The sequence below is a fragment of the Sinohyriopsis cumingii genome, unplaced genomic scaffold, assembly GCF_028554795.1.
Source record: "Sinohyriopsis cumingii isolate HCF-2022 unplaced genomic scaffold, ASM2855479v2 utg000233l, whole genome shotgun sequence".
NCBI classification, from domain to species: Eukaryota; Metazoa; Mollusca; class Bivalvia; order Unionida; family Unionidae; genus Sinohyriopsis; species Sinohyriopsis cumingii.
This window is the reverse complement of record NW_028315880.1, coordinates 877,172-903,665: the sequence shown is the minus strand read 5'-3', so window position 1 is coordinate 903,665 and position 26,494 is coordinate 877,172. Positions and strand designations below refer to the sequence as shown.

Here is a 26,494-nt window from a genome sequence, read left to right as displayed (position 1 = left end):
AGCTGGCCGGCCGGCTTATGTTACGATAATGTAAGCCGACATCAAACGGACGGAAGGGAAGCCAGTTGTATATGACATGGCCATATAATATGTTACTGGCGCCTTAGTTAGCTGTGTGCGATTTACAGGTAAGTGGCATGAATTGCCTGTGTTTGGCTAAAATGAACATCAAGTGGGGGTCGTAAATCCACCCTTGACAGACTGCCGGGGAGGGGGCAATGTCTGCTTATTATGTAGACCCTGGGTGAATCGACATCCACTCGAATTGAGCAAGGCGTGGCCACCATTGGAATTGGAGGTTTAAACCTAACGTCAGAGGGGCGCCGAGTGGCCGAGTGGTCTAAAGCGCTCACCGTTCCGGATCACCGCCATCTCACCTCTATCTGCGTGGGTTCGAGTCCAAGGCTCGGCTAGCGTGGGTATGTGGGAAAGCCTGCCATTAGCTTCTCGTAGGTCTGTGGTTCTTCCCTGGGTTTTCCAGGGTTCTTCCTCCACCAGTAATATTGGCCTCCATGTATAGCCTATCTTGTGCTGAACAATGGCGCTAAACCCTAGAACAACAACAACAACTAAACGTCAGTAGTCGCTAAACCATCTAGCGGGAATTACATAAGAGTGTTATAAGCTACTCCGAAGTCATTCGAAATTGGCGGGAAACATTGTTATTCTGGGAATTACAAAGGAGCTTCGGACAGGTCAGTGACTCATTTGCTCGATTGCCGCAATCTATTACGGCAAGCATTTAGGGACCGGACGAGCTGTTGGAGACAGAGAAGGGAAATACCCCGGTACAGTTGGTCTCGAATCTCTGGGAGACAAGAAAAGGAGAGAACGGAAGTGAGTGGAGGAAGTGGAAGGGTGCAACTATATCATTGCTTCAATATCTAACAAAACCGAGCCAGGTTGGGTCTTCTGTAATAATTCAAGATATTACTGGGAGCACCCACCCCAACCTAAGGTAGTCTACGAGACCCTTTACACACACACACACACAGGCAAAAGGTACATGTGTGCAAGATATCCAATCGTCTTTGTTAAGATTATGAGTGTGTGTGTGTTTTAGATTTTAATGTAGCTTTAATTACATTTCAGTTATATCGCTACCATGTGTGCAGTGTGACAGTTTAAAGTAATGTCAAGCACTGGGGCATCATGCCGCTGACATGAAGCATAATGTCCTAACCCAGTCAAGCTATCCTGACACCATTTTGACTAGTCCTAACACTGACCTCTTAATGCTGAGCGCCATGCTAGGCAGATGTTAGTACCATTTTTGTAAGTCTTTGGTATGACTCGGCTGGGGTTCGAACCCACGACCTCCCGCATCCGAGGCGGACACTCTAACCACTAGGCCACCGGAGCGGTAAAAGATTATGAGCGTCGTTAACATTTTTGATGCACAATTAAAACAGACTACATAGTGCTGAATCGGATACAAAGTGTATATAGACAGTTGTAGTCACTAATTAAATTGAATGCAATTGATGCTTTCCATCAACTCCGAAAAGTGTTTTTTTTCTTTTTCAAACCTGCCAGGGCGATGTTGACATCAGTTTAGAACAAGGGAGCGAATATATTACTACGGCTCCATCTTAGTCTTACCTCTTACAAAAATCTTTAAAAGTATTTACTTTATAGATCCACGATTGGTTTTACGTATTGGAAGACTTTAGACATTTCAGGAATGTCTCGCCTATGCGAAGGAATAAGTAACTATAGGACTTTCATATGGAGTAAAAACGTATTGAAGTCTGCAAACGAAGGAATGAAAATCTACATTCTAATACTTCGTGACTGTCATGTGTCATAATTGTCGTAACTGAAACTAAGTCTTTTGTCTGAGCGAAAAATGAATTTTTTAAAATACTCCAATGACAATAATCCGGCAAATAATAAACTAATATGACCTCACGTTAATTATCTCTCTAGTGGCGGTAAAAGTCAGCAACATACAGCCAGTCATATGTACAAATTTGTATTCGTATCGCACACCACGATAACTGTTTGTGTTTTAAACATTTCAAATTGAATAGATGGAGATTTCCTACATAGTATAAATGTGACATCCATTATGTAGGCTTATTTTATATTGTGTGCATGACCTTTATCCGTGGCTGAAGGTAGATGTTAGCTCACCTGACTATTGTCATATTTTTAGATGTTTACTTGAATCGGAGTCAATGATTGAACCTTTATTAAGAGCTGATAATGTTCTAGAGGTGACATTGTTGGCACTATTTTGGAATGTTTCCCTTACAAATGACTAATATCCAGGGCATTTTGCTTTGTCAATGGTGAGGTGACAGTCTGAATGTAAAGATCTAGGTAAACAATTATGCATTCCTATCTTACAATCTATATGTCGAATCATTTTCCAGTTGTGTTCATTTTTTTTTTTTTTAAAGTAACTATTTATTCAAATATTTCATTGGAATTACAAAGTGACTGAGGACACATTCAAAGATATTTTGGATTATATCGTTGTGGTGCAGCAAGACTATTGGAGAACCAACACTACTGGTAAATCAGATTTTGCACGGCTGTTATAATTAATTCATAGCATTCTATACGTTTGGACTTCTGATTGAATAGTTAGGAATTTATTTTTGGGAGTTAAGTAAGAGTACTATAAGTTCATCTTAAATTTTCACTTTGTTTTTCAACGGATGGATGGACAGGAATATATAAAGATGACTCATATTTACTAGCGGTGTAAGAACCACTTGGAGAAGAGTGCTGACCGTTTAAACGCATTCTTATACACGGGTTGAAACTCTCTGATCTTGGTTGTCGGAAGAATGGGGCGATATTCAGAATTAAAATTCTTCCGCCTCCAATACAAACTTATACAAGGCATTAAATATTCTGCATATGTTTGTCAGAAACAAGGGTCAATATTAAAATATTTAGCATCGAAAAGGACAAAACACACTCGCATTTTTGGTTAGTGAATAACATGAAACATCTCTTATTCATGTTATCATTCAGTTTTCATGTGTTTAGGTGTTCTTAAAATGAATGATGGAAAATAATACAGGGCGACGGAATATTTGTTATGTTCGACGTAGATAATGTAACTCTTAGTACTCTTCATTCGTTTTATTTAACAATCAACGGATGTTAGCGTTCATTTACTGGTTATTATACATGGTAACTAAACAAGGTAAATTTAAGAACGTTTTCATTCCTACTTCCTTTTCAGTCCGCGTTTCTTTGATATTTCTCAAAATTTCCTAGATAAATACAATTCGCTATGTTTTCGTCTTTATATGACTATTGTGCACGCTTTGTTGTGTCTTTTATTGCATATTTTAATAGTAACCCATGGAACTTCTCAGAGATGACGACAGCCAAATATTTACGGGAACATTTTTGACAACGCAAATTGTAAATATGTAATGGAGTAAGGACGATCATCTGCTCAAAATAACCAGTGTCGCAGACGTCATCACGCTAATTCAGTACACATCTGATCCCCGTGTACCGTGGTTAAGTCAACAAAAGTATACATTGATGAATTCTGGCCTTTGTGTTAGCTGCATAGGTAATAGGACAACATGGGAAATAATCAAGGTTCATGTCTATGTCTGAAAGGGAATTTGAATAAATGTGAGGAACTGGAAGAATTTTATAGTTGATATTGGATTTAATATGCACCCTGATATGAAACGCAATATGCCATACAATAATATAATGTTATTGTACCTTGGTTCAACCATAAAAGTAAAACTTCTTGCAAGAGATAAAGAAGAAAAAAAGCAATCTTTAAAATATTAACCCATGACCTTGACTTTGGAGATGGTGACTCAAATGACCATACGTAGCACGCCTACTAAAGATGATGTATAAGTGGTCAACGTTGAATTCATCTTAAACGGCTCGTGTATTATAGACAGGAAAGGAAAGTGTGAATGAAAGCTCAAAATATATTGACCCATGACCATGACAAAGAATATACGATCCACATAGTGTTACCAAAATGTGCTAATGATAATGTACAAATATAAAATATAAATTTGTATCCCTAAAGTTGAAAGGGCTCTGAAGGTACAGACTGAAATGGAAAGTGTGATAGAAAACTTAAAATACTGACCTGTGAATTAAAATCTACCAAGTGAGTACGCGACACACGTCCTACTGAGATTATATAAGTATTCCAAGTTTTATCCCATGATTTCTAACAGCCCTGAAGTTATGCACAGGAATATAAAGTGTAACGGAAAGGATACAATATTGAGATTTGACCTTTGTCTTGAAGCTATGATCCTAAATGTGATAGGCGACACAACGCCTAATGATGCACTTGTGGTCATAAAATATCAAATTTCATTGTTTAATTTGAAACTATTCTAGAGTTAAAGAGTCTACGTAAAATAAAGAGAAAGTTAAATTAATATGTTGTGACCTTGACCTTGGACAAGCAGCTTGGAATGTGACAGCTTTCTATTCATGATGCAATCACAAATGGCTTGAAAGTTATATAAAAAAATATAATTGAGAAGAAAATATAAATGCTGATCCGTAATCAAGACATCCCAGACATGAGCCTTGACTTAGATCCCACATACCTTCTAATGATGATGTATAGGTACATACAATTTCATTCTTCAAACTGACATCATTTGAAAATACAGAGCGGAAAGTAAAGTATGACCAACATATTGAAATGTTCAGGACTAACATTATCTTTGACGAATGGACCTCTATGAGTTTGCGACATACTTTATAATGACAGTGTATAATAATGCAAAGTTTCATCATTTAATCTTAATGTATAGAATGGAAACGAAAATGTGACGGAAAAGCGGATATTAAAGTCCCCAAGTTCGGGGAAAGGAGAATGACCAACACCAAGCACTTTTCAAGTCAAATAAACCATCAACTTTGTCAAACTTGCACCGTGTTTATTTCAATAATTTACTGGCATTACAACATGCTCATAAATTTCAGGACTAATTAGTTAAAATTGGAATTACCGCGTATTCGTCGACAGACATTTTGGATAATATGGTTGTGACACATCAATACTGTTATCACAGCAAACTATTCCCGCCTATCAGCACAACATATTGGAATACTCGATACTTTGGACTCGTGATCAAAAGTTTATTAATATTTAGGATTTATCGCACCATAATGAAAGTTATGTGTTCACTCTTTATTCCCGAAAAAAACTTTGTTTTGAATTTTACAACATATTTGCTTTTCATTCCATTCTGTTACTTAGGTTAAGAGCATAAAGGCATAATACGGACAATGCACTCTTGAAACAAGATTAATAACATAATAATACGTTCAAAGATTTTCCATAGCCTGTCGCTTCCGTGGCTTTATTACCGTTGACGTTTGTGATCTTGTGGTGTAGGCGTTTGAAACATCTCCTGGTCAGTGAGAAGGCAGACAAGAAGGGCTAGTTTTGTCGTAGTTGTTTCAAGTTTTCCTCGTGTTTCATCGCTCTGTGTCGATGTCTTTAGTTCTCTTGCATCACACCCTGCTGTTCTTTCGGGGCCCCGAGTGGCCGAGTGGTCTAAAGCGCTCTCCGTTACGGATCACTGCCATCTCACCTCTGTCTGCGTAGGTTAGAGTCTCGGATTCGGCCAATGTGGGTATGTGAGAAAGCTTGCCAGTAGCTTCTCGAGGGTCGGTGGTTCTTTCCGGGGATTTCCTGGGTTCTTCCTCCACCATTAATACTGGCCGCCATGTATAGCCTATCTTGTGCTGAAAAATGGCTTTAAACCCTACAACAGCAACAACAAAGCTGTTCTTTCCTTAGGTCATTATGTTCTTTGTTCACATCGCTCGAAGCTATCGCTGCTTATACAATAGCTAGACATTCTTACAAAGAACTGACCAACAGGTCTACGCAAAAGCGGCTCTTGGATTTAGATACAGCCAGATAAGATTTTGCATATAAAAAGGTCGATGAACAGAAAATAAGCAATTCATAGGGGCGTTAATCCATATAGAAACTTCCCATGAACTCTTGACAGCATTAATGCATCTAAAAAAAGGTGCTCGATTTTACCTTATAAGACTTGTTAGGCGTTCATTTGTTTGCAAATTGTTAAAGAAAAACCTATGGGAGTTTGTTCACAGCTACCAATATATTGATCGCGTAGGAATTGTATTTAAACCCTCATATAATCAATGTAAATGAATAATAAATACTGCTATCGAATGAATGGAGTTATTGGTGATAGTCATATTAAATGTGCAAACTGCTGAGATTGGAATTGCACACAATCTGGCACTAATGCATTTCATTGTTTATCACTTTGGAAAACACTTCTTAAGCTATAAAGGTCTCCGTTTTTGCGACAAAAGATTATATCAAATATGTAATTCATTTTATAGAGAGAGAGAAACATACAGACAGGCAGATGGACAAAGGGATGTACATCTGTGGAAAACATGCACTCTTCGTCATTGATGTACCATGTGTCTTGTCTCATATTAACGAAAATGAAATAAATTCTATAGTGTTGTATCGAAGATGAATCATATATACTTTATATAGGCAGCTTTTTTAATGAATCGAATGGAATCAATATTTTCCATCAACACTGAAAATGCCAGGACATTATTGAAATGAGTGAGGAGCAAGGGAGCGAATAAACTCTGGTTATGCCTCAAATACTCCTCTTGAAATTTTCTTAACTATATTCGTTATACATAAATGTAATTGTTTGGACAAATGAGTTGTATGGAATTAGTATAATGAATTAAATTGCAACGAAGTAAGAAGCTTAATGAAACGACCACAGTGCTATGAATTTTATTAAACCATCATTGGTTCCATTGTACTTATATGACCTCACGCTGACTAATTCTTCAGACACCAACTTATGCTCAGTCCGAACTAGGTATGATAAAAACAGGTACATTTTTCTTCTTGTTCTGGTTCTGGATCTTGACACTCGATTTTACTATTCTACGCACCAAAAAATACAATACTGTGTCTACGTGAATTTGGTTTCACATAACAACAACCCCATCTCTCTCTCTCTCTCTCTCTCTCTCTCTCTCTCTCTCTCTCTCACACACACACACACACACACAAGACTGGCGAAAACCAAATGATAGACGAACATAGAGGTTTTTCTTATTTTCATAAGACGATGTCTCTTGACCTATGAATGATCGTAAACGTTAAGTCAAACCAATCGAAGGGAGAGAGAGAGAGAGAGAGAGACAGAGACAGAGACAGACAGAGAGAGAATGATCGTAAAAGTTACGTCAAACCAACCGAAGAGAGAGAGAGAGAGAGAGAGAGAGAGAGAGAGGGGGAGGGGGAAGGGGTGGGTGTAAACAAGAAAGATAATTTATTTTAAAGTCGGTAGTGATGTCAATTAAAGCCGAACAATGACTTAGGTCAACTTTAAATATATTAAGATATTTTAATTACCTCTATACGTCACTTGGTTTAGATTCTATTCTACGCTAATTTCCATGCGCCTATGCGTGTGAATGACTGAGCATTCAGTGTTCACGAAGCAAACTTTAATTTCTTTATTAAAACCATATATAATGTTTAAATTACTAGCGTGTCTTATATTGATTTAATCAATGTGAGTAAAATAGAAACTCACAACAGAAAACAATCAACTTATCAATATCAAAGTTGCTTGTGAATAGACAGAAAAGGCAGAGAACTACTTTTTGTAGAAGACACACTCGGCCGTGACGTGAGTTCAATCACTCGGTCGGTATACAGTTACCCATCTCGTGGTATATCATTGATACAGCGTGCATATTCTATATAATTATATACACATACATACACTCCCATATATATATTCTATTTTTTTGATGAACAAGGTGGATATTATCATATGAACGGCTTTATGAGTTACATGATATTGTACCCTGAATTACAGTTTTATGGTATTAATGTCTCTGTCATGATTTTTTTTTCATACAAGCTACATTTCTTTTGAGAATTTTATCATGTGACTATTACGTTATTGCGGTTTAAAAACACACATAATTAAGCCACATGGCGTCATGGTGTTGTACGATGCCATGAATTTATGGGTCTTCAGTATGTGCTTGAGTGAGAGTCATTTGCACACTGCTCCTAGATGCAATTCGCAATTCTCGTCAAACTCAACTACCGCAAAGTTAAAGGAAAATAGATATGTTAATCCTTGAGTTAGTAATGCTAGCACTTTTTTAAACTTCTTTTCTTGATTTTCCTAGTAACAATGTAAACAAAAAAGCTGTATTGAAAGAACAACATAAAAAGAACGCTGACGCTGGGGTGGTAGGGTGGCATCGGGGGCAACGGGTCAGTATTGTTATTATTATTATTATTATTCTAATTATTATTATTATTATTATTATTATTATTATTATTATTATTATTATTTGTAACAGGTGGATGCGTACAATCATAAATAGCTCCTAATTGTTAAGTTTGTCCAGCAAACGTTTCAATACCATTTCAACAGACGTGATGCCTAATTGTATCAGGTAATTCACTTCTTGCACAACCTCCGGATATGAAAGGGAGATATCGTTATTTTTAAGTTACTATATTTACATTCTCAGAGACTATTATAAGGTAATGCACTTCATGCACAAATTCAAAATATGCAAGGGTGTTATCGTTATTCGTATGCTATATTTGCATTTTAAGATATGTATTATGAGGAAATGCACTTCGTGCACAAATTCGCAATAGGCAAGGGATCTTTCATTATTTTAAGTTACTATATTTGGATTTTAAGATATTTAGATCAAATAAACTGTTAAGCATATTTAATTTAATTATTTGTTTGTTATTTTTTAATTTTTTTATTTAATTACACGCTAGTGTAATATAACATTGTTAAATGGACTTGACCTTGTCCAAAATTGAGCTCATTTCTGCTGAACGTGACTGACTTTTTAAAAAAGAATTTATTTTATTTATGTAAACAACTAAAATAGCTTTAGTAGATTCTATGTGTACGAGCTGATTGACCAAATTATTATTCAAGTAAACAACTTTTTCTAATTTCATTTTATCTGTCTTAGAGTAAGAGTAATTAAACTGAGTCAAGGTCATTCCTTGACGACGTGATATTTATCATGTGCCAACTAGTAACAAACTTCTTTTTCTTCCAGAAGATTGAAATCTTGACACCCATCCGGGAATCCGTTTTGCGTTTTAGTTAGTCTTAGTTGGGCGTAACACACTAGAGACGTCAAGTTGAATTATGTTGTGTTCAGTTTAGGTTGAATTTTTATTTTCTTCAAATTATTGAATTCAGATGATTATGTTCCCTGGAAATAATAAAGTGCTCCAACAAAATTATTGGATAAAGACATGTACCGGAATTTATAACGAATTACAAACCGGAATAATATTTCCTGTGATTCAACAAAATTCTAGTGACACATCAGTACTTCGCTGACCACAACTGAAACGTCATTGTCTTCCATCTTGAATTTCATCAGAATTGTAATTGAGATTCACTTAGAACATTTCATCGATAACACTTGTGTTTATAATTCTTAGATTATTTTTGGACTTTATTGTCAATATCATAAGTTCTTTCTTCTCATATTTTTCACTTTGTATTCTAGGGAATTACATTTTTGTTTAAATTTACAAAGCTTGTTGTTTTCACTCTTTTATATTACTTATTTTAAGAGCATAGACTCATAATAAAAGTCAATCTACAATCTGTAGCAATTATGAATGTGTGTGTAGAGGCCGGTGTGTGTGGTAACTATGATGCCGTAGAATATATACGATTGGAAGACCTCAACACATAAATTTTAAAGACTCATTGCGATATGCAATCAGGAGGTAGATGTTGTATTTCCTGTGTGAACTGGACTCTGATACTACACAGATATCGAAATCTTTGACGTCTACACTCCAGCCTATACGTCGCAATGGTCAACGAAAAATAAAGACTAGTTAAACGACTGATTGAATTTAAAAATGTATTGGTCAATTTTTATCGACCTGATGAATTTCTTGATAGTGCTATGCCATTTCACATTGTGAAGTGCCAAAATTATTATTATTATTATTATTATTATTATTATTATTATTATTATTATATGTGGACCAGACGGATCAGGTGTAGGTGCAATAATCACATGATGACAGTAAGAATTGTAAACTCTATCATCAACTTATCTTTTTAATTTTAAACTTTCTATATGCAACTAAAAAGAAGATATGAGTTCAAATTAAGGAAATTTTTAAATGTTACATGTAATTACGACCAATATTTCATTTAATCAATTAACAAGTTCAGCATGTCAATCATAATTCGTTTACAACACATGTTACTTACCATATATGAGGGACAAGACTCTTGTTGACAATGGCCTTTAAATTATTAAAATGCGAAAGCATATTGTGTTAAATTTTTTGTTGTCGTCACGTCTAGTTGCATTAAAGGTAGTCATCAGTCGTTATTTTAATTTTATGTTGTCTAACTTCCTTTCGTTATTATTTAAACATGTTGTTTTCCATTTTACCAAAGTACATAATCCATTCAAGTAACTTCATGTGTATCGATCGCCGATGAGGCTTGAGGTTTTCAAATACTTTGAACTACTTAGATTGAAATTTCCGACATAGTATATCTCTGGTATGCTTTAATCAAAGTTTATTACACTGGTCTACAATGTTTTAGAAGTCATCTGCTTCAATGATAAAATACACTATTTATTATGGATATTTTGATGTACTAAATTCAAATATGACAATTAAAACAACTGATTGACTACTGTTTCCAAGCTATTTATGTTTATAGATTTTACGTTTTGTGTAGATAGTAGAGTTTTAAACCTAGGTGTTTTCATGTGTTTATAGTTGCTTGATGGTCACCTGACTTGTTTATGTAACACTTTAAAATACAGCAAAGGGGTTATATAAATAAAATGTATTATGAAACAAAAGGCACTAACTATGATGTATATATATAAGTACATAGTTTAATCCTTCTTCAGTGTCTACTCGGCGCTTCATGGCTGCTTGTCTCTTGTATTTGTTAAATGGAGCATCTCGTGTCACTGTCCAACAATGGCCTGCACGCATTGATGGGTTCCATTTGCCATGATAGCATTACACTATTGCTGCAATATTATGTTGACATCGCTCAGGATTCGGTGGAAAAGATCTAGATGAGAGTGCAATAAATGTATCTTTAGTGACATGTTGCATGCAATGATTTTGTATACCTTGAGGAGGTTTCCCATCAACTCCCTGTAGTTGTCTGCCTCGTTGTTTCCGAGAAAATGTGTTGCCACTAACAGGAAGGCTTTCCGTGCCGTATTTTCCTTTCCATGCAGTGCACGGTCAAATGCATCATCACCGAGGTATTTGAAAGCTGCTTGTGTTCTTTCCATGGCAGTGACACAGTTCTTCATCATACCCAGCTTGATGTGCAAGAGTAATACCAAAATCGTCCTTGATTCAAAAAGTGGCAGATGCTGTACATTTGCTTCCCAGGCTCCAGTGACTGTCGGAGTGGCAAATCTCTCTTGATGTAGTGGGGATCTCTTTCCCATTCGCAGACAAAATAGCAGCAATTAGCATATCCATTCTGCTGACCAAGCAAGAGAGCAAGAACCTTCAAATCACCAAATAGCTGCCACCGATGTTGGTCATAATTTATGCACCTCAAATATTGTTTCATATTTTCATAGGTGTCCTTCATATGGACTGCAAGATCAACTGGAAATGATGGCAAAACATATTTAAGACTCTTCGATGCATCAATGAACAGTCTCCACTTATCTTGAACGATATTGAGGGCCGCCATTACACCATCAGTGTTGTTGAGGGTACAAGAGCAATTAACATGAAGAAGAGACCGACAAGATATCTTTGACAGTCACGGATTATGAAAACCCTAACATAACCTGCCAGGAGATTCCACTGCTGTATGGTGGAGCTAAACATATCTGCTCCATTCTTGGATAGTTTCAAATCCCTGGCAAGGTCCTTCAGTTCACCTTGTGTCAAAAATATGGGTCATGTGACATTCATGGTTCAGGACTAGAAGTTTCATCCTCTTCCTCTTCCTTGTCTGACTACCGTGATAGTGATTTTATTGCGTCATGAACCGACAGTCCTTCTCCGTGGGGTACTGGGCGTATAGGTGATGGGATGTTTGGATAATACACAGTCCACATTTTCGTCTTTGACACACCTTTCAAAACCGGAGGCACTGCGTAGAAGTAGCAATACATGACACGATATTTTGGCTGTCTCCAAATCATTGGCACTGCAGAAGGCATATATTTCCTTTTCCTGTCCAACCACTGCCGAGGATTTGTTGTAGGAGTATTGCAGAAGTTGTGCGGGGTCCCACCTCTTGCCCTGGTTTCCAGCTTTGCAGCCAAAATAAAAACGATTAATCTTCTTAACCATAGTGGTTATACTGCGCTTTTGTGATGTAAAACTCACTTCAACGCGATCATAGCAGACGTTATCTGCATTGTATACACAAGTACGAGGTTTTTCTGCTCACTTTGGTTAAACAGAATTGTATCGCTTTAGCAAAATCAAACACTGGCAAATAAGAGAGAACGACACTATCTAATGTATGGAGCTCTTATATTTAGCAGTTGGTCTAATAGAGTGATGTAAGTATGTTATGATTGCACTATCTATGACGTCTAGGAATAAGATGATGCAATTCATAACATGTATGACGCAATACCAGCTTTAGATTGTTTCATTCATTGTGTTGCCCAAAAAGCAAGTAGTGTCCAAACCCAGTCATATCTTTATTCATAGATCCAGTCAAAAATGTATTGTAGTCACTTATCCTCCGCCATTCCAATGTCAAGGATTGTATATACTGATACAGTATCATATCCTTAAAACTAGAGCCAATCAACAATTTTAAGCATTATTTTCGTTCTAAGTGATCCAGAGGTAGTAAAGTTTGATTACATTTATTTCGGAACCATTTTGTCCAAAAGACCAGTGTTTTCGGGGGACCCTTGACCATTCCTGGTAGACTTTTGTTAGTCTCTAATCAGACAAAGCGTTGCGTTTAGTCTTCGATCTATCTCTTGGTTGACCAAGAGGTTAGTGCTAGGACTGGTCAGCCTAGTGTCAGGATAATGTACCTGGGTGGGACATCATGCTACATGTTTGAAGTATAATGTCCCAGTGCAATTCATTATTAGAAACTACCACACTGCAGACATCGTAGCGATATGACTGAAAATTTTTTTTTAAAGCTACGTTAAAAATTCAAATCACACACATACACTTCTGATTTCGTTGGATTTGTAAACATTTGTAAGGCAAGTTGTAAGAAACAGATTTAAGAAAAAACTATTTTCAATTTTGAACAAAAATGATAAATATAAGTACAAAACAAATTGTGTCTTTTTTGATAACATGTCAGTTTTTTAAATTGCTGTATTGTGGAGGTATGTGAAATTTGATGCTGGAGGTTGCGGGTTAAAACCACTGCTGGGTCGTACCAAAAGGCTTACGAAAATGGTTCTAGCAGCTGCCCCGATGGACGTTTAGCATAAGGTAGTTAATGTTGGACCGGTCGGACTGGTGTCAGGATAATGTGACCGGGTGGGGCATGAATCTACGTGCCTACGGCATGATGCCCCATTACTACACGTCACTATAAACTGCCACGCTACAGACGTCGTGTCGAAATCTCTGAAACATTGTTACAGCTACCTTAAATATCCAAATCACACACACAAACACCTCATAGTCGATGGCTATGAAAAATACTTTGTGAGGCAGTCAAGTGTCTTTTGTTTGCAACAAAGCCATCAAATATAGTATAGAATTTGTTTCTTAAGAGAGAGAGAGAGACAGACATTAATGCGGACAAAAAAGGTACGTTTTGTGCAATCCATTAACGGTTCATTGTTGATACCCTACAGGTCTTTTAATCTGGAAATGTAAATAATAATATAGACTATATATTGCTATATCAAAAATGGCGCTAATATATTATATACATGTATTTTCTAATGAATTCGATTAGAATCGGTGCTTTCAAGCAACTCCGAAATACATTTTAAGATCTGTCAGGGTGTATCTATAGGCAAGATCATGGTGCTTGTGGGATTATCACTTTCATGGAATTAGATAGGTGCATTTGCTTATAATATATCAGTTTTACGGTCTCTCTATATCTCTTCCCACCCCCCACCCCCACCCCCACATCTCTCTCTCTCTCTCTCTCCCTCTCTGTCTCTCTCTCTCCCTTCCGTACGGCTTCTATTTTAAGACGTATGGATTGAATACACTAATATGGATGCTATGCCACAATCAAGGTATATTTCTATCGTTTTCAGGGAATGGGTCAGTTTAGGATGTGGAAACTTGAAGCTCCACTCCATCAGCTTAACGTTTTAGCTAATAAAGTATGTTGAAAATGAAACAGTCAAATTGATGAGATGCAACAAGTTTTTGTTTTCTATTTTTTTATGTGTTAAAGCTCTATTATCAAAAGATATTCTAGATTTGGTCCCGAAATTTCAAATGTTGATAAAATATTTAGTAAAACATCAGCGGATCTATCCGTCCTGGTATAAGAATAATTCAAAAGACATTTCATTAAGAAGATTATAATATAAAATGGATATAATGTCGTAAACGCAAGTCTCAATAAAGAAAAATGGTTAATTTATGTTATCGTTTAACGGCATACTATTTTCTATGATAGCGATTACCGAAGATTTAAAATGTAATTTTCTTCCATTTTTTAAAATCGTAACTGTTTGTCATCGAGTGCCTACATCATTCCTTACATCTGAGTCGGGTACATTCATTTTGTCAATTATTTGCATACACATATAGCCCCACCATTGACTACATGGTTACTGTATTTCACATTGCAGCGCAACGTATGAACTGATTAAAAATGATTATAACCTGCAACACAAGCTAAACCGAGTGCTTTTCACGAACATATAAATTATGTACGCAACAAGAGAAAGGTAAAAATTCGTCTGTTGAGATTATCAACACAATTTCTGGGTTCGCAATACCTTTGTTACCAGGTTGATAACGCAAGTTTGCAGATTCACCATTTCAATGTCTGGTATGATAACGTATCTCACTGACAAGCTCAAAGATTGTACTCGAGTCATTAGTAAATTCATTTCATATATTATTTTACAGAGATTCCACTGAATGTAGTATATTATTGTATATACAAACACATATCATATATAAATATATACAAACATTTAGGAGAAGGATTTTTAAATGTGCCAGATACGTAACCTGGGTGGGAATCCATTGCTCTTTGGCACCTCTTCCTTCAGTTCTGTATTAATAGTGGCAACATACAAAGATAAAGTCAGTAAACTGGTGTATCACGGAGCAAAACAACATGCACTGGATACCGTTAACATGCATTTTATGCAGCTTTGGGTTTGTAAAAGAGATGCGACCTTCTGAAGCATTTCTGACTCTGTACCTCACGGGACCATGGAAAAATCTAACCATCGAGCAGGTAGACAATGAGATGTACCCCTGGTGGACATATGCTTATCTCATATGGCTCGTACCAGTATTTCTGTTGACCGATTTTCTCCGATACAAACCTATTTTAATAATGGAAGGAGCAGCTTACATCGGCACTTGGGCACTGCTACTTTGGGCGCAAGGACTTGAGGCGATGAAGGGAGTTGAAGTTCTTTATGGACTCGTTACGGCTTGCGATGTTGCGTACTACTCGTATCTTTATGTACAAGTACCAAAACAACATTTTAAGAAGATTGCGAGTTTTACAAGGGCAGCAACGCTTATGGGGACGTTTATATCTTTTGTCCTGAGTCAGATTTTTCACTCACTGAAAGTTATGGATTACTTTGATTTGAATATATTCTCCTTTGTTAGCGTTTGTATCGCATTTGTCATTACTTTGATACTGCCGAGACCTAAATATTCGGAAATATTCCACAGAAAAACAAATACTGACACAGAAGGAAGCCATATTGAAAATGTGAATCCAGAAGTGGTTACTAGTTCATGTCAGGAGAACCCGGTCACCAAAGATTCTTCCGAAAATAAAAGTACCAACGATGGAACTTCATTTAAGAACAATGCATTTGAAGGCGACGATTCATTAATGAAAGGCAAATGTGATATCATTATGACAAGCAAGACTGGAAATGGTATTCTCTCAACTAACGAACTGTCACAAGGCAGGGTACCTGTTGGAAATGTTTTCAGCCCGAACAATAGATCAGCTGAAAATGTGAAACATGAGGGTGTTGAAAACGACTCCTCAAGCAACAACAAATGTAAGGATGGATTTCTGTACATGCTAAAGGAGATGAAGGGCAGTTATTCATCTAGAGTTGTGATAATCTGGTCTGTGTGGTGGGCCATCGCATCTTGTGGAAACTTTCAGGTGCTCAACTATGTACAGAATCTATGGGCCGTCATCTCAACCCAGGACAGTCCTGGTGAAAATGAAGATGTTTACAATGGCGCAGTTGAGGCGGCTTCCACACTTTTAGGTTCGTAATTACATTGTGTCGGGCCTTGTATATAATTCTACAATATACCGCTCATCTTCTTAGCAATTATAACATTATATCATAACATTCATCAGGAATAATGTGGCAAAACCTTTCTGCAATATAGTCACCAAGGTATAAAGGACCTAAATATTATACAATAAACATTTTCTTAAACTCTTGTCTTTATTTAACGAGAAAATAACAAAACTCGTTGACAAAAAAAGTTTCATATAAAATGAACACTTGTGTTGGATCCTCTATATCTTATATTACATGCTCTTTATTCCTGATTTGAAAGTAAAGATACCGAGTAACAGGCTAAATATGTAAATGGTTCTTATGTTATCGCGTACAAAGAAGTTAAAGAAGACGGACCGATGTTAAACTCATTCAACCGTTAATCTAGTCGCCATACTTGCAAAATTATTATTATTATTATTATTATTATTATTATAGTATTTACATAAGGAAGAATGCTCAAACCAACAACGTAACGTTTTTTTTTACTGTTATATAAAGTGAACTCACATAAAAATAAAGTTATCACTTCAAAATATTAAAAATGTAAACTTTTGCTTTTCTTTGCGAACAGTTATTTCAGCGGCCCTGTTAGCATTTATTTGGACTGATGCAGGTTGAGACATTGTTGAAATCAGTCAAGTGTATCCATTGCAAATGACCATTATGAAATCAAAAAGTAATCATATTCAGGACTCTCATTGTAATTAGACAAGGGCTATGAACATATGCGATATCAGTGATATAACCTGTGTGAAATACATTGTTTAATACTTAAATAATTTAGGCATCATTTACTTAGCGAAAAAAAATTAATGCTCAAACAAAAGGGAAAAATAATGTTGACAAGCAAATAAAAAAAGTGTTGTTGATGTTAACGTGCTTAAAAAGCGCCGCATGATATGATTAATTTTATGGTCATATTAATCAAATCCTATCCAGTCTTACATTTTGAGTCGCTCTTATACTCATACGCAACGTCAGACAATATGAATCGTTGCCAAGAAAGTTTACTCTTCGATGAGCGAAAGTATATTTGATAAAGTTGTGTTGCATAACATAATTTTTCTGTTCTCTATCTGTCTAAAACAAAGGAGCCATCTCGGTCATGTTGGTTGGGTTCCTGCCTGTTGAATGGTCCAGACGAGCAGAATTGTTTATGGCTTTTGTTTGTGCTGCCAATGCCTTTTTCCTCATTATGATGGCACACACATCGAATATATGGGTGGCATACGTACTGTATGTGCTCTTCAGATTATCCTATATTACCGTCATTACCATAGCAACGTAAGTATGAGCAAATACTATATGTAAAATCTAGATCTACTTCAATTTGTTACGTACTTCCGCAGCGCCCATGATTCAAATTTAACTTAGAGTACTAATTTATATATAATTATAAATGTACATCAACATTTTCTACCTCTATTATCTTATCCTGAGTCAAGATAGTGTGTTGGGAGTTATATTCCTTCATTCATTAAGGCTTTGCTGAGCAAAAAAGATGTAATGTAACTTCAGAACAGGATTGTAATGGTCGTAATGCTCATCCAACATCAGTTATTATAAACTAACCTGGTCTTCAAAACGTATCATGTCAGGTTCCACTTACATCGTTACAATTTCTTTATTTAACAACAACTTGAAATCGTGTTGAACACTATAGGGCCACCAATGTGATTATCACATCATGACGTAAAGAAGCCTGTTCGTGACAGCCCAGAAAACACTGTGAAGATGGATAATTCTCGTGATAGGATGTAACGCTCAAAATAAGCCAACAGAACCTACAGAACAATGGTTAGATATATGAAGAAACACATAAAAAACTATGTGTTAAAAGTATTATATTTATTTCAATGCTTTCGCAGCAAAGATATTTTCAAAGTACGCATCTATGCATCCGTCGGGCATTTCCTCTAATAAGTAAAGTAATTCATACAGTATTGTCCATGCGATATCCATTTTACGGAGAGATGTTTCCATAATTTCTCCCTGGCGTCTCGGGATGAATTCAAAGTTCAAATGCACAGGAATTTCAAATATAGACACTCTTCAATTTTTTCATTACACAGAACTGTATTAATCATAACACTTGAAGACTTTAAGAACTATTGCTTTGTTTTGTTTATGACCTCATAGTCACTGTTTTTCCGGTTTTGGGGAATCAATATAGAATCCAAAGGGTGCGTAGGGGGATGGCTTGGTGGTTTGGATACATACACATGCGCTAATGGACGAACTGAAGGGTGTTAATTCAGAAACTAAACACAGTCAAACTCTAGTGATAGTTGTGATTGTAAAATGTAATATTGCAACAAATTCCGCTGTGGACTTGTGATATTAGGTAAACTCAACTATCCTGGAACCAATTGTTTGGGTTCATCTTCGTGATTATTTTAATACCATTGGATTTCCGTCGAAGGAGCTAAAGAACTGTCCTTAATAAACGTAACGCTTTGTTTCTTCGTGATATTTCCTACATTTTGCAGAGCACAGATCGCCCAGAACTTATCAAAACAAAGATACGGTTTGGTGTTTGGATGTAATACGTTCCTTGCCCTCGTTCTCGAAACGATTTTAACGGTGATCGTTGTAGACAAAGCTGTCCTGGGTGTTGGCATCGCAGATCAGGTACGTCATATGTTATACCTGCATTAACTGAAAAATAACTTCGAGTTGGACGATACTGAGGATATTTTGATGATAGTCTTTGGAACTATGTCCACCCTGAGGTAACATTCAAGAGGAATCTTGCATTAAAACGAGATAAACATTTGCCACACTACATAATACTATCTTTTTAGACAAGTTCTCATTCGACCCCCGTATACCCACGACTGACCGTTCATACCATCTTATGCGCGTTTCGTGAGGTTGAAAGCAAGGAAACTACATTCCCGTCTGCAATCATGGATATTTATTGCAGTATTGCAGAAGGGAATATAAGTTCCTTGCTGTCACTCTCACGACACGTGCAAAAGACGGTATACACTGTCAGACGATGGTATACGGGGTCGCAGGTTAACTTGATTAGATTGCATTAATTATTTTGATGGTTCTGGCAAATATGTCAGTATAAAATTGTTATTGTGATTTTACGAAAACTCTAAATTTAACTTTGAAATTATGTTGATATATTCCATTGCAAATTTTCAGTTGTTAACCTTTGCTAGGGAAGCATTATATAAGCAGATATTGCAACTTAGACTTTATCTTAGATGGCACAACAGTGTACATTACCAATCAGGTTTCCGCGTAACTACAAGTGTAATAAGATTACACAGCTGATGTAATCATAATATAGGTCGACAGGTAAGTGATACGTGTGCGAAACAGCTATATGTGCGCACATGCGTAGAATGCCTGAACAATTCTGAATATTTTGTTCTAATTCCTTGATCATGTCAATAAATGGTATGAAAATCGATAGGCACTATAAGATCTTATAATATACAGTACGCAGGCCACTTGCACATATATGCATGTGACGCAATATAGGTAAGTAGTAGTCGCGTAACAACTTCATAGTAGGAGGAATTATTCTGCTTTGGAGCAAAGAGCATCTTGTAAATTTTGGGCTTCGTTGGAGTAATCTTTGAATGATAGTTCAAACTGATTTTGTAAAAGAGAGCATTGATGAAAATGCGTGATACACAAATAAATTTGTAATTATTACTCGCATTAATTTGTGACCGATGTTGGCAATATATCGCAATAATATTAAGAACATGTTATAGTGCATTCGTACTTATTTGCCTACATTTTTTGGTATATTAAAAACAAGCATGGAAATATGCACCCTTTTCACTCACTTATCAAACTATATGAAATAAGACAATTCTGAATAATATCCGGTCCCAGCCATTATAATAGTAAAACTTTAAATGACGAACAATGAAACGTCACGTGTTGGGCTCTTGACAAAATGGCTATGACCTCCACATTCTTCTAGAAAACAATTCCGTTTAATTAAATATTGATAGAGATATATTCAGGATGAAATTCCAGCATCATAGCTCAAACGACAGACAGTTTGTGGAAAAGTATATTTGAAATCAGGTCGATATCCTAAACATTTAATACTAAGCAGCAAAGGGTATCGCATATCACAAAAATATAACAAACCAGGAATATATTGAAAGTTTATCAAATATCTGTTGAGAATGTACTTCTTGGCGGACAATTTTATGATGGATAGAAATTGATTACTACTGCTTTTTTGTTGTTCTTTTAGAAAAAAATATATTCATCCATAATACACCCACCCATCAAAATTCACTCTATCCATGAAACTCGTTGTATAACATATTGTAAATTCGACCACTAACAAAAAAGGATTCAAGGAGGTTGTCTTTGCTTTTGTTAGAGTTCAGATAATTCCCTGAATTTGGCTCCTTTTTATATGACAACAAACTTTAAATTAAGCCAGATATACTTAGGCACAGTTTTACCCTCATTTCTAATATAGTATAATAATACCTCAAGGCCTCGCGACATCCATCATTAAAAGCTTCTTATCCCTATGCCTTCACCGACCCACGGGAAGGAAGTTTATATCGACATGGAGTTATACAGACGGACTTTTAATACATGTATATGAACTTAAATGAAAATGGTGATGTTCTTACATCCAAAATGGCCTCCATGGCAGACAGCTCAAAAATAATGTTTGTCTCTACTCCTCTTAAACGAAGCGTTAAATCAACATTAGAGCTTCACTGAAAGACTTTATTTTGACTTGGAGATGGTCCTGCATGAAAATAGTGCTGATCCGAGAACCATTCTATACTCCATGGTAGCCGTCGTAGGTGTAAAGGATGGGTTTTGTAAAAATCCACCTAGCGTACACATACACCACTAAGTGTCTTGAGAACCATACTGTGGAGGGTATACATATTAAACGATATCTTAGAAACATTGTCTTCATAATTTCTCATTCAAGTGAATGATGATTAAAACGTGCATTATAGTGTATGGTCGATATATATGTTGTGGAATTTAGAGACGTATAAATATGCAACATGCAAATGAATGAAGTGAGCAGGAAATGGACATTAACGAACATAAATTCATTATTGAAGCAAATCAGAAACGCTTGTCTGTTTATGGATTACTGTTGGGGAGAGTGCAGTGACATCATTTGATTAGTGTAGAGGACATTAGTCAGTGACATTCATACCAGTCATGTAGAGGACAGTGGGTGGTAAGTTTGATCTGATTAGTATAGATAATAGTTGGCAGGCACTTTCAAAAGCGTAGCGGACAGTGATCATTGACATTCATGTAATTTTTTCAGAGGACGAAAGACCGTGACTTTCACATGATTAGAGTAGAGGACAGTGACTTTTACATAATTAGCGTAGAGGGCAGAAGGCAGTGATTTTCAGATTATTCATATACAGGAGTGTGGTCAGATGGTTAGAGTACAGGACGGTGAGCAGAGGCGTTCTGGTGACTACAAGAAAGTGTCTACGTTACCAGGTCTATATTTACTGTATACTGTAAAGACAGAGACTGTTTTGTTGGCTTAATTTCCACCACTGTATGTATATACCATAGTTTGTTTATTGAAATATCGCAAAATTCTCCAAAAAGCCACTTTATTATTAAATTATCACTGCAAACAGAGACGTATGAACAAAACCACTTTGAGCTCCCCAGGTTTCTCACACAATATTTTCCTGTGAAGATTACTGTAACCTGGCACTGTTCTCCTTTTGTCAAAGGAAGATTGCTAGATATTTGAGCTCAGATGTATGCAGCGGCTATCATATGTACTTTATTGATGAATCTATTAACTAAACCTGTTCGTTTGACGAATACTACTGACGCAAAGAAAACAATATAAAATAAAGAGACACCTAGTAAAGAGTGTAAACATATAAAAGGCGATTAAATTCTATGGGAATGCATTATTTAAAGTGAGTTGTCTGTGCGGATACGTAAGCTTAATGTAAACTTTATTTACTTTCTTCTTTATATTATATGTCTCCAATTCATGAACAATTTGGCTAATAATTTATTTTTTAAGCAGAGATTTATTATGAATGGCAAAAAGTCCATCATAACGAAAATGCAAAAGATTTAATGCTTACTATTCTCCGAAAAGAACATCAACGCTTTTTTTCTTCATGACAATCAGATACGATTTGAGGGACGTTTTGACGGACACCACACTTAATGTATTTATTCTGATTAAATTCAGTGATTTTCTTAAAGTATGTTAAATATACTGTTTTATTTCAGTTCACCGTGTATGGAGGATATTTTGCAGTAATAAGCGTGCTGTTCTTCGCCGTCGCTATATGGAAGTGTATCCGTAAACGCAACAATGATTATAATGTAGACTAGACTCATATAAGCTTATTCGAATCTCATTTCATGAATATATTCATTCAACATTCGATCTAATAACTATATAGAAACCAAAATGTTCAAAGTGTGTGTCATGTGTCTGTAAAACACTATGTCTTTCAGACGCCTGAAGTGGCCTATGAATTATATTTGTGTTTATACAACGCTATATCATGCAGATGCCTGAAGTGTTATTATACTTGTATTTGTGTTTTAAAACACTGTCATGCGGGAGCATGAAGCTGCCTGTACGTTGTATTTCTGTTTGTAAAAAAACATGCAGTCTACAACGACTCCAGATCTGCAAAAGCTCACAAAATCCTTTGAGTGTTATGAAATCCCCAAGTAGTTCAGGTGGGATTATATTACAACCTATGTTTGGTAGGGATGCATTGCATCATTTGTCAGGTATGGCAATATTGTAACAGAGTCGTGGAGAGGAAGACGTATATCTTATTAATATTTCAATCATAATAGCAGTCTTCTAGTTGTATTCATTGATAATATTGACTGATTTATTTATCTAAATTATTCATTGGCATTACAAATTGCTCTTTGATTGTTTGAATAAGATCATTTTTTTGTGGATCATCGTGAATTCATTAATAACCATTCTGGATTATACCATTGCGAATCATCAAGACCATTAGCACACCGACACATTCAAGAATACCGATACATCAGCACAATTAAAACCTGGAATTCATTCCGAACACCAATGGAAATCAATTGAAAAGGTCGATACTTTGGACATGTGATACAACTTTTATGACTATTTGGGATATAATTCACAGTACTGTAAGTTCCTCTTAAATTCCCATTTTATTATTAAGAGACAGAAAATAATTTTTAAATTTTAGTTAACTTGTTGGTATGTTTTTTTCTGTTGATCAGTATAAGATGACAGAGTCATAACAATATATACCAGTGTCACAATTGTATCATACGTTTATCGTGTACTGAAATATTGCGTGAAATTGCCGACCAGTCCTAACACTAACCTCTTAATGCTAAGCGACATGCGACGCAGCTGCTAGTACGATATTTATAAGTCTTTGGTATGACTCGGCCGGGGTTCGAATTAACAACCCCCGTTTCTGAGGCGGACGCTCAACCCAATTAAGCCATCAAGAGACATTCTAACTTACATTAAATAATTTTAAGAAATAATGTTGATAAATATAACTAGAGGGATATGTAATATTCCTTAGATATCATTTATACCTCAGGACATGATTCATGATTTATTTAGTATACCAACGTTTTGATGAATATACAAGTCTACTCACACGTAAATACAAGTGAATTACACTCTGATAATATATCAGAATTATTCATCTACCAAATTAAATTTAGAAAATGTAAATATGATATATAGTTATATTAAGAAAATCTTATTTTAAATGAAATTGTGGTGTATTGTGAAAGTCGTACTTTATGAAGTTGTTAAATATAGTAATGAATCAAAATGAATGAAAGTCATTATCAAAACGAATTAAAATCAGTATCATTGAATATATTGGTATGCAAAAGAACGCTGTCCATATGACTTTGTTTTCATAGTGGTAATAATGAGTATACGATTGTCAGAAGAGGAACGTAAGTATCTTCCTGCTGTGTACACATGGGTGAGGTCGGATAGGTATGTTGGACTCGAGTCCGTCAGTGAAACGTAGCACAGAGAACAAATTTTGTGTTTGATTCTGGATCGAATGGATAGCCAGTGTAGGGTACAGAGCAGTGGGGAGGTGTGCTCTGATCGTGTTACTCTAAGTATGATCCGAGCAACCGTGTTTTGAACTTTTGTAAGTTTTTGGAGTAGATATTGAGATGAACCAGAAATAATTGAGTTAGAAGGTAGAATAGTCCAGTCGTGAAAGTACTAATGAATACACAAGTGTTTTAGTGGCATCAACTGAAAGATATTTGCGAATTGAGATGATGCGTCTCAGCTCAAGGTATGCAGCCTTGGATATGTTCATGACATGTTGGTGCAATGTGAGAGTACTGTCCAGAGTAACACCTTGGTTTTATGTGATTGTGTGAATTTAATGTTGGTGTTGCTGATACGTATTATTAGATGTAAAGGATGTGAATGAGTAAGTCTTTTTCTTGTAATCCGAATGGCCTCAGTTTTATCATCATTCATCTGCAGCTTGTTACATGTCATCCATGATTTCACATCAGAAATGCACATCTCTACACCTTGGATGGTAGCATCAACTTCAGTTGGGTGGCTAGATTGATATATTTGGGTGTCAGCAGCGGTGAGATACTGGATGATGATCTATGACACTTGAGAACGGTTGAGTGTATATAATGAAGAGAAAAGGTCCAAGAACAGATCCCTGTGGAATACCACAACTTAGATCAAATGGGCTGGAGTGTATTCTATTTGCAGGCACAATTTGTGTTCTGTGGACCGAGTAGGACTTGAACCACAATAAGGCTGTATCATGAATGCCAAATACATGCTGGAGACGGTGAAGTAATATATCATGGTCTATTGTGTCAAATGCTGCAGACAAATCAAGGAAGGTGAGGACTGTAATCTTTCAGCTATCCAAAGCAGAGAGAATGTCATTAACTACTTTTAGAAGAGTAGTTTCAGTAATGTGGCAAGGGCGATATGCAGATTATACACTGATAAAAAGACTGTTTGAAGTCAGATGAGATACAAGCTGGGATAGAACAACTTTTCTAAGATTTTTGATATGATTCGGAGATTAGAAACTGGGCTGTAGTTCTTTAAATCTTTATGGTCTAGTGTTGGTTTCTTCAGCAGAGGGGTGCCCCGAGTGGCCGAGTGGTCTAAGGCGCTCTCCGTTACACATCACTGCCATCTCACCTTTGTCTGCGTGGGTTCGAGTCTCGGATTCAGCCAATGTGGGGGTGTGAGAAAGCTTGCCAGTAGCTTCTCGTGGATCGGTGGTTACTTCCGGGCGTTAAACCCTACAACAACAACAACAACAATCTTCATCAGAGGCTTTACAATGGCAGTTTTGAAAAATGATGGGAATTCCTCTGATGAGAGAAGTATGTCTTTATAACATCAGCTAGTGAAAGCAATACTGGATCTAAACACTCAAGCAGCAGTGATTTTTGAATTGGATCATGTTCACATGACTTTGGTGCACTCTTCATCAGGATTGTACGTACAAAATCCATAGAGACAAGTTCAGATGTTGCTAATAGTTGCCGCTCAAATTCTGTATCCAGACTGTATGGTAACTACGAGTCAATTGAATTTGTGGTACCAAGCTTATCTCTAATGGCTTGTACTTTCTCAGGGAAGAAATTTTCAAACATGTTTGGAAATTGTTAATATGCAAATAAAAGAAAAAGAGAGAACACAGCACAATTAAAATGCAATGTATTTTTTATGTATAAAATAAAAAATAACATGCATGTTATCCCTTCTATGTAATCTCTTTTGTCTTTCTAGGCTTTGTTATACGAAACTACCTGCATGAACACCACTTACATAGTTATAGCCACTTTTCACATCAAACCATAAAATTGCAAACCCAGAATGTCTATTATGTGGTACAAGATCTCATGCATGTATATATATATATATATATATATATATATATATATATATATATATATATATATATATATATATATATATAGATAGATA

The 26,494-nt window shown here is 36.1% G+C and overlaps 2 protein-coding genes across 2 annotated transcripts in view; both read left to right on the top strand.

Annotated features, from left to right (window-relative positions):
* The window catches only part of LOC149774405 (flavin reductase (NADPH)-like), a 62,197-nt gene extending 51,467 nt beyond the window's left edge, over positions 1 to 10,730 (top strand). Inside the window, exons 4-5 of the transcript XR_016416869.1 lie at positions 8,377 to 8,472; positions 9,109 to 10,730. The gene's annotated coding sequence lies outside the window, so the exon portion shown is untranslated. The remainder of the gene's footprint in view (positions 1 to 8,376; positions 8,473 to 9,108) is intronic.
* A 4,584-nt stretch (positions 10,731 to 15,314) lies between these two features.
* Positions 15,315 to 26,271, top strand: LOC149774404 (thiamine transporter 2-like). The gene is made up of 4 exons (XM_089945330.1): positions 15,315 to 16,473; positions 17,589 to 17,781; positions 18,987 to 19,128; positions 22,744 to 26,271. Exons 1-4 carry the CDS (start codon positions 15,339 to 15,341, stop codon positions 22,846 to 22,848), a joined length of 1,575 nt encoding a protein of 524 aa, XP_089801456.1. The 5' UTR covers positions 15,315 to 15,338; the 3' UTR covers positions 22,849 to 26,271.
* Positions 26,272 to 26,494: the final 223 nt, after the last annotated feature.